The 9,978-nt window shown below is 36.8% G+C and overlaps 1 protein-coding gene across 1 annotated transcript; it reads right to left on the bottom strand.

Moving 5' to 3' along the window:
- Positions 1–1,492: 1,492 nt before the first annotated feature.
- LOC102200651 (integrin alpha-M-like) lies at positions 1,493–5,999 on the bottom strand. The gene is made up of 6 exons (XM_005754542.1): positions 5,909–5,999; positions 2,883–2,985; positions 2,617–2,720; positions 2,191–2,261; positions 1,681–1,795; positions 1,493–1,557 (listed from the first exon to the last, which is right to left on the bottom strand). Exons 1-6 carry the CDS (start codon positions 5,943–5,945, stop codon positions 1,493–1,495), a joined length of 495 nt encoding a protein of 164 aa, XP_005754599.1. The 5' UTR covers positions 5,946–5,999.
- Positions 6,000–9,978: the final 3,979 nt, after the last annotated feature.

Here is a 9,978-nt window from a genome sequence, read left to right on the forward strand (position 1 = left end):
CAGGACATAGAAATACTAAGACAACAAAAATAAATAACAAAGAAGAGGAAGGCACACATTAAAAGGAGAAGTTGCTTGAAGTGGTTGAATGCAGTGCAAGACTTGGGACTTTGTGGGTGGGGGTTACCATAAATACCTCATTTAGACAAGCTTCTCTTTAATGTAAATTCTTAATAAAGTTGATGTAAAAGATCCAACTTTAACTCTAAATAGACTCTCTAAAGTATGCATTCAAAAAGGAAAATAATTACAAACCTAATTTGTGATGTGGAAATGATTTCTAGTGAACGGATACTAAAAGAATTTAGATGGTGTGCATATGATACAGATTTTAAACCAAATGAAAGTGATAAAAGATTTCAGTCTTGGATAGAGAGTGGGCTAACAACATTCCATTCCTCCACACATAAAGGGACACTACAGAGTTTTCAGTCTTTACAAATAAGAAATGTCCTAAGACAAGTAGATTTCTTCAGGTTTCTTCAAATGCGGGATTATTTTAACAAACATTACAATATCCCAAACCCAAACTCGGTTGAGTCAGGAATTTTTAAGATAGTTAAATTAACAGATGTTGTTTCTCTGAGAAAGGCAATCTCCAAACTATATAATGTGCTTCTTCGGGCAAGGAAGGATACTACTCAAAACATTAAGACCAAATGGGAATTGGAATCAGGGATGGGTATAACAAACGAGAACTGTGAGAGGATTTGTAATTTTCATTGGTACTCAACAAGTTCACTATCTTGTAGAGACCAATGAAAATGAAAGCAAAGTGCTGGAGAAGATGTGGATCAGAAAAGGCACATCAAGGCAATTCATTAAACTCTGTGCGAGGTCTTTAAGATAAAACTTGTCATTTTGTAAATTTGCACATGGGTCTGGGGATGGGACACAAAGCTCTTACAAGCACTATGAGTGGCCAGCAAAAAATCAATAACCAAAAATTGGCTAAATCCAACTCCGCCAACACTTGAGGATTGGTTTAATGTGGTTTTTGAAATATTTAACATGGAAAATTTGACATTCTCCTTAAAAATTCAAAAAGATAAATTCTACAAAATATGGAATAAAAGGATTAGCTTTGTGTCCCCCATCCACCCTGAATTTAGGTAACATCAGCCCTGAATTGGTGTATCTCCCATTTATTGTATAATGCCAGGTCGACCCTCTACTTCATAATATGTATTAAATGTACTTTAAGTAAATAAGTTAAATATGTTGCATTATGTATACACTGTCAAGCCACCGAGTTCACTTTTTGTTATGTGAATGTAAAACAAAAGGACTAAGAAAAAGTCTTTTTTTTTTTCCTTTTGACCAAATAATATTAATGCACTTTACTGTAACAATCCCTTTTAAAAATATATATAATTTTAAAAAAAGAGAAGGAAATGATTTCTAAGCAATATCTAAACTTGATTTGGTTTTTTCTCTTGCAAGTTTTTTAGGGGTGTGGCTTCAGATTTGGCCTTGACTGTCATCTCTTTTTTTACACCAAATCATACAAGTCATACATGTAGCCTGGTGTCCCTTCTACCTTTGCAGCAATCTCATCTTCCAAAAAAGTATTTTTTTATTTGCTCCACTGCTTTTTCTGATCAGCCTTAATTTATGCTGACATGTATAAGAGAGTATGTGTTAAAGAGTGTCTCTTTGCCAAACTCCTTTTACTGTTACCTTGAATAGAAGAAGGTACGGGTGGTCCAAGCCTATTGTAACGGTCCAACTGAAAGCACACCCCGTTGTACATGGTGATGCTTTTGCAGTCCTTTGCAATGGTTGGTCCACACACCTGAGAGGAGACAAAGCCAAGATGTGATTAAACAATGGTTTATTGTTTGAGATCAATCAATTTGACAAAAAACAAATTCTTATATGGCTGTTCAGAAATGAAGATTTAAAAAAAAACAAAAAACTTTAGTCTTTTAAAGAAGTCGTGCAAATTTTTTACCTTGATATGATTAATAATTTCTATGTTAAGGGACAAATTTGAGCATTTTAAAACATGATTTTAATTTTTTCATTTTTACAGCACTTTAGAGCCTTCACAACTTATTAAGTACATTATGAATTGACCTTCATGCATTTTGAGATTATAACAAAACATCTGACACACAGAGGACAGAAGATTTTGATCCTTAGAGAATTTAACAAAGCACTGGCAATGTCTGCAGTTCAGTAACTCACCACAGTGTTTTGTGCTCTTTGATCGCTTTTCATTGTCAAACCAAGCGACATGTTGACTGCGAAACCTGGTGCTGTAGTGAAAACATTACATTTTTATTGTTTTTTTTTTAAACAAAACATAAAATGCACTGTAAAAGTAAGAGCACAAGGGTGAAGGTAACAAATTGAAAGAAAAACAAAATAAAATTTCACTATTATGTAATTTTAATATGTTGAAAACAATAGAAAAGAAAGACCTTAATGGTTTTTTTTCTTTGCTTATTTAATTTTATTAACTGGTAAATCAATATTGTTTTTGAAGAGTGAAAGGTACCTACTAAGATACCTAGATATATGTACTCTATGAACCGGTTTAACAAGTTCCTGTGCCTGGATTTGTGCAAAATTTCTTTGACAGCAAAATATTTACTGTTACCAGTTACCTACCTTCAAATTGGATATCTTGGCAGGTTTGGGAAGATGTGGTGCACCTATATATTCTCCCTCTTTCATTTTGTGAATACTGTTCAAGTGGAGCACTGACCAGCAGACTGAGGAAATAAATTCAGTCAATGATGTAAGTTAAACTACAAAACTACAAGTGTTTTATATATTTATTTTTTGCTCTGGTGCATAACAGAGATGGTAGTTCAAAATCAATACATAAATAGCAATAATCTTAAACACATAGATGGAAACCAATGTTCACTTACTCTGATTGTCTTTGAACCACCCGGTAACCAAAACCAGCAGCAGAGCTCCTCAGGGCTCTCCAAGCCACGGGCTCAATATTGAAACAAAGTGTGGCACTAAACACTGAAAATTTAAGAAGAAAGAAGAATATCAGAAGTTTTATTTAAAGCCTTCATAAGAATGAAAATGTGGTCATAGCGCCTCTAATTACAAATCACATTGAGAAAAGTAGGCTGTGGTTTTTTTTTAACCTTTCATTAGCACTAGTGACTAAAAAGCTCAGAATATTGTGCTCAAAGCAGTTACTTGCTTGGAAGTTATTAGATTTCATTGTGGAAGCTTAAATGTTTTTTGATTTGATTACCATACAGTGAAAATTTCATACCACAACATCCATACGTAACAAAGTCAAAGGGCTATGCTGTAGTTATGCAAGTCCCAACAAGAATCTCAGCAGCACTGAGCGTGTGCAGCTGAGCTAAATTGCTAATTGCAAACGTCCCACTAATTTTCTCTGCCAGTTTACACCTAGAAAGTATAGCTATATTTTAATCAACTTCAGCACTCTGGAAGACTGCAAATTACATGATTTATGAGTGTTTCAGTGCATTGTTATTAGGAACCCAAACGCACTGACTTGCTCAAGCAGCAAACCGGCATCATCCATGAAGAGAATTCACTCTGAAGATTCCCTGCAGCCGGCCTCTCCACAGACCGGTGACATGGTGGGCATTTAGAAGTCAATAAGCACAAAACTCTGCAGCTGTGACTTACACCTGGCCCTTTTGGCAATCCTTCAAAAAGACTTTCAAGTGCTGCATGAGTCAGTGGAATTCAGACAGCAGCTGCTGGCTGCAAACACTTGCTGCTGTAAACACCATCCTCAGAGAGTCGGTGAAATCCATCGAGAAGGAATGACCCGAGAAAACTGAAAGATCAAAGACACTATTATTGAGCTCCAGGCTCACAGCATGATGGATAGCTTGGTGTTTTCAGGAATACCAGAGATGGCAGAAGAGGATCCAGAAACAACAGTGAGTCATGATATCCAGACTTATCTGAAACTCTGGGTGGATGTAGTTAAAAACATCAGGATACACCGTGCTCATTGTTTTGAAGGTAAATGAGCAGATGGATGTAGATCCCGATCTTTTGTGGACAAATTCAAACGCTGGTGCAAGACTGCAGCCGGGAGCTGAGAGGAACAGACTTGAATGTTTGCAGTTTCCAAAGGAAATGCTGGAGTGATGCAAGTTCCTGTTCTCTGTCCAAAAAAGGCTCATTCAAGGAGGCTCCCAGGCTGTCATCGTGGTCAATAAGCTGTATGTCAAAGGGCAGCTTTCTCATAACTAAAACACCACACAATGGCTGTACTGATCCTAGTTAGTACTAGGATAGGTTATACATGACCACAGTGAGATTTGTCGCATGGCATGTACGGGAAGTTGGTTTGAAGTAAAAGAGGCTTAAACTTTCTAACCCATTAAATGGCAAACATTGTCTTTCTACATTGTGGACTCATTGGTCCGAAACATCTGTGCACACACTTATCCACATTTTCCTCACACATTTTCATTTTGTTACAACTCAAAAACAGAGGTCTAGCCATACTAATAAGCAGAAGAATAAACTTACTGTTAGCAACTGTTATTACAGATCCAGAAGGTAGATTTGTAAAACTTAGATCCACTTAGATCCAGGCTCAGTATTTATGTATTGCCAGTATCTAGGAATCAAATGTTTCTAGCAATTAAAGGCTCAGTACAGCAGTGAGTCAAAGGAATGGGCAGTCCACAGACATTCTTAAACAATACATGAGTGATTTTGGTCTTTGCAATGCTTGGCATTAACATCACCCCACTGTCAGGGATTAGACCTTCTTATAACCAGTACACTACTCCAGTACTCACACTCTTGCTTGGACTAGTTTTTAGTTAGCAGCTTCATTATATCACCATCAGATTATGCACCAGTGCCAGTCTCTCTGATACAGCCACAAATCCTGATGGGTTTCCAGCTGAGGGTTACAAAGAACTTTGGCCTATGATAGCACCTACTTTTTTTTTTGGTAAAGGGTAACTCAAATTCATACCGCCCAATTCCAGTCATAAATGTTGACCTTAAAATACTCTGCAAAGTCCTTGTCAGAAGATTAGAATAAAATCACTTGATTCATAATACATCCTGATCAAACAGGGTAAACACTCCACCACTAAAAAACACACATACTAATAAATATAATATAAATATAATAGATTATTGCTCCATCAATAAATTAGAAACCGCAGGTGTCTTTTTAGCTACAAAGAAAGTCTTTGACCGGGTAAACTCGAAATTTTTTTTAGCCGCTCTATACAAATTTGGATTTTTGGTACATTCTTCATCGATTGGCTCTATACAGCTCTCCGAATGCATGTGTTAGGACTAAGTACTTCCCAAAACAGATCACGAGCTCGCATCTGGTTCACTGCTTGTGTTGTTAATGGGTGGATATGTGTGAGCGAGTAAGTGAATGCCTTGGGTGTGTGTGCAAGTGTGTGTGTGTGTGGGTGTGTGCCTACATGGCTGGATCTGTGTCTGGGGCTCGCTGAGCTTTGCCACTGAGGGACATGGTCATGGAAAATGGATATATACACAAGAAGTGATAAGTAGATTGAATTTTATGTCCAGTTCTACAGTTGGTTTTGGGTTGTAAGTAAGAATTTACTTTTGTTATGTTTGACTATTCAGGAAATAAACTCATAAACATTTTAGTAATTAAACTATTTATACAGTCAGAAGTTAACTGAGTTGATTGCAGAGATAGAGGAGAAAAATGCAAATAAGGAAACAGCCATTACAAAAGTATTTATAAATGATTTGCTTTCCCTTGCTAATCTGTAGTGTCTACTTGTTTTTAATTCCACAAAAAATATATTTTTTAAAGACACTTTGTCACTGTGCTGTGTGTATTTAGTAGAAAAACTTACTTACATATTTTTACTGTTTGCAGACATTTATTATTAATGAATAAAAGACAAATACAGAATGTGCACGCTTGTCTTACCTGACAAGACTAGCGGGGCACTAATTATCCAGTCCATTCTGTCACTCACATGGAAAACGTAAACAACACAGGAGTTCAGTATTACTTCTCTTGAAAGTTTCAGAGGAGGAGATGAAATCAAAATGCAGAAATCATAAGAGAGTTCCTCAAAGGTAAGAGTTTTATTTAGAGGAACGGTTGGTTATGTAGGAGGAGCTACAATAGTGACAGCACTGTCTGTTTGATGCCAAACTACACTGTGATGTTGTTCTTTAATGTGAATTAAACACTTATTTTTAAGTAAACAATACTGACACTTACAGTAAACACATTGGATAGTTTATTAGTTTCTGAGCCACAAGATAAAATCCCTGTGATTATGAATATGAAGATAAGAAATAGTAAAACAAAAACCTTCAATTTAAGGTTCTATCAGTTTGTTATTTGCTGGTGTGAAAATATTTTTTTGGGTAAAAAGTTGGTCTTAATCAAATCTAAAAGCAAAAAGAAATCTAAAAATACAAATTCAGTTTCTGCTTTTCATGTGACTTCCTCTGAACATCTATGAGTGAGAAAATTTGGTATCGTGGCAGTTTTGCAAGCGACGAAGAGGCCTGGATTTATTATGTTCCTACTTCCACATATGTTCCACATATGTTCCACATATGTGTGGTTGACTGTTCATACCCTGACAACCCTAATCTTGAACAGTGTAGATCTTTTGTGAGCACATTATCCTGATATGCACATAAAGTGAATACATTTTTAGTATTTCGCATCACTTTGAACATCTAATAATTGTTCATTTTAGAGCCTCGCCTCACTGGTAGATAACTAACCAGCTGATTCTTGCTGTATGCGGAAGTCTAGAAGAAGTCACTCTCCCCTAACCCATACCACACCAGTGCTAAAGTATATTTTTGACACCACAAACTTACACGTGATGCTCTGAGCATATCCAAGGTGCAACATTTCACATGTTTTCAAATGTGTGTTTTGTTTCATAAGCTATTTGGATGAGAGAAACTAAAAGCAATGTGATGTGTAGTAAAATCTGACGATATGAATGTGTAACCTGATCCTGAAAAACACAGACTGATTAACCCTCTTAGGCTAAAATTAAACTTTTTGTTGCTAATGCACAACCAAGTCCTGCAGTGGTACTTCTGAGTAAAAAAAACTCATAAAATATGTATGTGGGGTAATCAGGTTGTTAGTTTTTAACTGTTGCAAGTCGGCAGATGGTAGATGGTCTGTAGTGACTTCAGTGGAGAGTGTGTACTTCAAAGAGATGCTTAATCCTACTGACACACCTTACATAGAGGAAGTAGAGCCTGGTGTTTAACTGGATAATGTCGATGAGGGAAATAACTTTCTTGTGTTATGGTGGGGTGAATGAGGTATGATTTTCCTCCTGGTAATGGAACACTGCACCAGCTCAAGTTTTGCAATATCTAACTAAATCATCAATGATTATAGCACACTAAGAGATAAGAAGCAAAAAATGAAAACATGATTTATGCATGATATAGACCACTACACTTGGGGTAAAAGCGTCAGAAAGTTGTGGTTGTGGTTATTTAATATCTAGCTAAAGCAAAAGAAGTCGAGTGAGAATGAAGGACAATCGTTAACGAACTTTTAAATACACTTTTTTTAAGCAATTGTAATGGGAAGAAGCCCTGGTTTTTCCCTCTATGCAAGCATCTATGCAGACATGTGTGATCACACAACTGAGGCTGAACTATATTTTCATAGTATATATAAATTTTTTTATTTGTTTTATTTATTTAATTGAGACACAGCTTGCAGCTTTAATTGAAATGGCTGTCAATTTTTCCTTCTTATCAGATATTTATAATAGACTTGTAGTCAAGACCACCTAAACCAAGACCAAGACAATACCAAGACCAGAGGGTATCGAGACCAAGACAAGACCAAGACAGACCGAGTCAAGACGAAGACAAAGATGAGACCAAGACCGAGACAAAAAAGTCTTTAAACTGCAGCCAGATGCTGCTTTGTTTACGGGTGTTGACTCCAGATCTCCCGACCACTATGTCGATCTGAGACAGCAAGACCGAGACAGCGAGACCAAGACAAGACCACGTAAAAGTGGTCTCAAGACATCCAACTCTAGTTTATAATTAGTGAATAAAACCTGTTGTACACGACAAGAACAGTGTAGCACTAAATATGCAGTCCACAATGTGCACATCCTGGATAAGCTCTTGGACCAAGATTGCACCTGTGCTTGGCTCTATATTGTCTTTTAAGCCTCACTTTGGGATGAACCATCTTTAGCGAACACTACCACCGTATCTTCCACTTCATCACCCCTATGATTCCGGCGTAGATTACAGCCTCTCTAAACCAGAGAGGGAGGCTATAGAGAAGTATATCATGGATTCCTTAGCTGCTGGTATAATCAGTCTCTCCACTTCTACACTCCGGGGTCGGATATTTCTTTGTGGAGAAAAAGGACAAGTCTCTCCATCACTGTATTATTTGATTACCGAGGCCTGAATAAGACAAACAAGTACCCCTACTTCCTCTGTTGCCATGCACATTCAATCTTTTTTAAACTGGATTTGAGTAATGCATACCATCTTGTCAGGATCAGGAAAGGAGACGAGTGGAAGATGTCCTGGTAAGAATCGCACTATTTCATTCATGCAGCACTCGTTTTGGTGACCAGCCTTGGCCAGAGATGTCCAGGAATTTGTCTCTGTTTGCCCCACCTGGGCAAAGAATAAGACTTCAAGCTCACCTCCCACCAAACTCCTAAGACCAGTTCCCACTCCTGGTAGACCGTGGTCCCATATTGCTTTACTTCCTACCATTTTCACCATTGTTGACTGTTTCTTCAAGACTGCCCAGTTTGTCCCTCTCCCAAAATCCCCCACAGCCCTTGAAACAGCACAGTTAGTTACCAAACATGGCTTCACGACATCCCCAAGGACACTGTATTGGACCAAGGTCCTCAGGTCACTTCCCAAGTTTGGAAATGTCTGTCCATTTAAACCTGCCTCAAAACTTAAAAATTCATAACTCTTTACACGTCTCTCATTTGAAACCTTTTATTTTTGAAGTCCTGGGTTTGGGTTCTGCTTTTATGACAGACCTGACACATGTCCTAAATGCAAACAAAATTAGCACCATGATCATAGCTCTTCCTGATTTATATTCTAAAATTAGGCTCATAAATGGTTCAAATGCTAAACTCTTATACTCATGTAGCATCTGTAGTTCCTGTTTTTTAATTTAAGGAACATTTCTAAATTGCGACATATTGTCTCTTTAGGAGAAATGGAGAAAATTATTCTTTTTTTTTTGTGTCATTATTAGATTAATCTAATACCTTGTTTAATGCCTTAGATTATTAAACCAAAAAAAATCTAGATTATCATACAAAATGCTACGGCCAGAATATTAACATGATCCAGCAAGCGAGCTCACAAGGGTCCCATTCTATATTCTTTACCTTGGTTTCCAGTACATTTAAAACTTTGTTTTAAATTGTTGTTCTCACAAACAGAGCACTAAACACCCAGGCTCCAGACTATTTATCCCAGCTTTTTACCAAGATCTTTGCTGCTCATAGAATTCGTTCAGAGGCTGAGAATCAGCTGCTTGTTCACATATTAGATTCAAGGCTAAGGTGGGACTAAGCTTTTCAGTTTGTGGCAGCGTGACTTTGGAACAGTCATCCACTGCATTTAGATTTGGCTCAGTTTTTTTTTAAATTTATTATTATATTTTATTATAGACCCCTTCTTAAAAACAAAACAAAACAAAACAAAACAAAACAAAACAAAACAAAACAAAACAAAACAAAACAAAACAAAACAAAACAAAACAAACAACTGTAATTTTTTTAGAGGGACTTTTTTCATTTGATATAATGTGGTTAATGGTTAATATTTTGATATAGATGCTCTTGACCTTTTTCTTTTTTGCTTGACTTTCTCTGCACTTTCATCCAGTTCTTGTGAGCCAGAAAATCTGATAATTTGGCTTTTTTTTTAATGACGCATACAGCATGAGTTATTCAGATTAGTCAGAACTGGATGAGAGTCGGTAACACTAGC

This window comes from Pundamilia nyererei, unplaced genomic scaffold (genome assembly GCF_000239375.1).
Source record: "Pundamilia nyererei isolate P.nyererei 1_Seehausen unplaced genomic scaffold, PunNye1.0 scaffold00588, whole genome shotgun sequence".
Taxonomy (NCBI): domain Eukaryota; kingdom Metazoa; phylum Chordata; class Actinopteri; order Cichliformes; family Cichlidae; genus Pundamilia; species Pundamilia nyererei.

What these genes read in the sequence shown, in the direction of transcription:
- LOC102200651 (XM_005754542.1), bottom strand. Translation starts at nt 5,945, where the DNA reads ATGGACTGGATAATTAGTGCCCCGCTAGTCTTGTCAG. An exon ending in CCAAGATATCCAATTTGAAG is followed by an intron (nt 2,262 to 2,616) that starts GTAGGTAACTGG and finishes TTTTCACTACAG; the next exon opens with CACCAGGTTTCGCAGTCAAC. An exon ending in CGTACCTTCTTCTATTCAAG is followed by an intron (nt 1,558 to 1,680) that starts GTAACAGTAAAA and finishes CTTTTTTGGAAG; the next exon opens with ATGAGATTGCTGCAAAGGTA.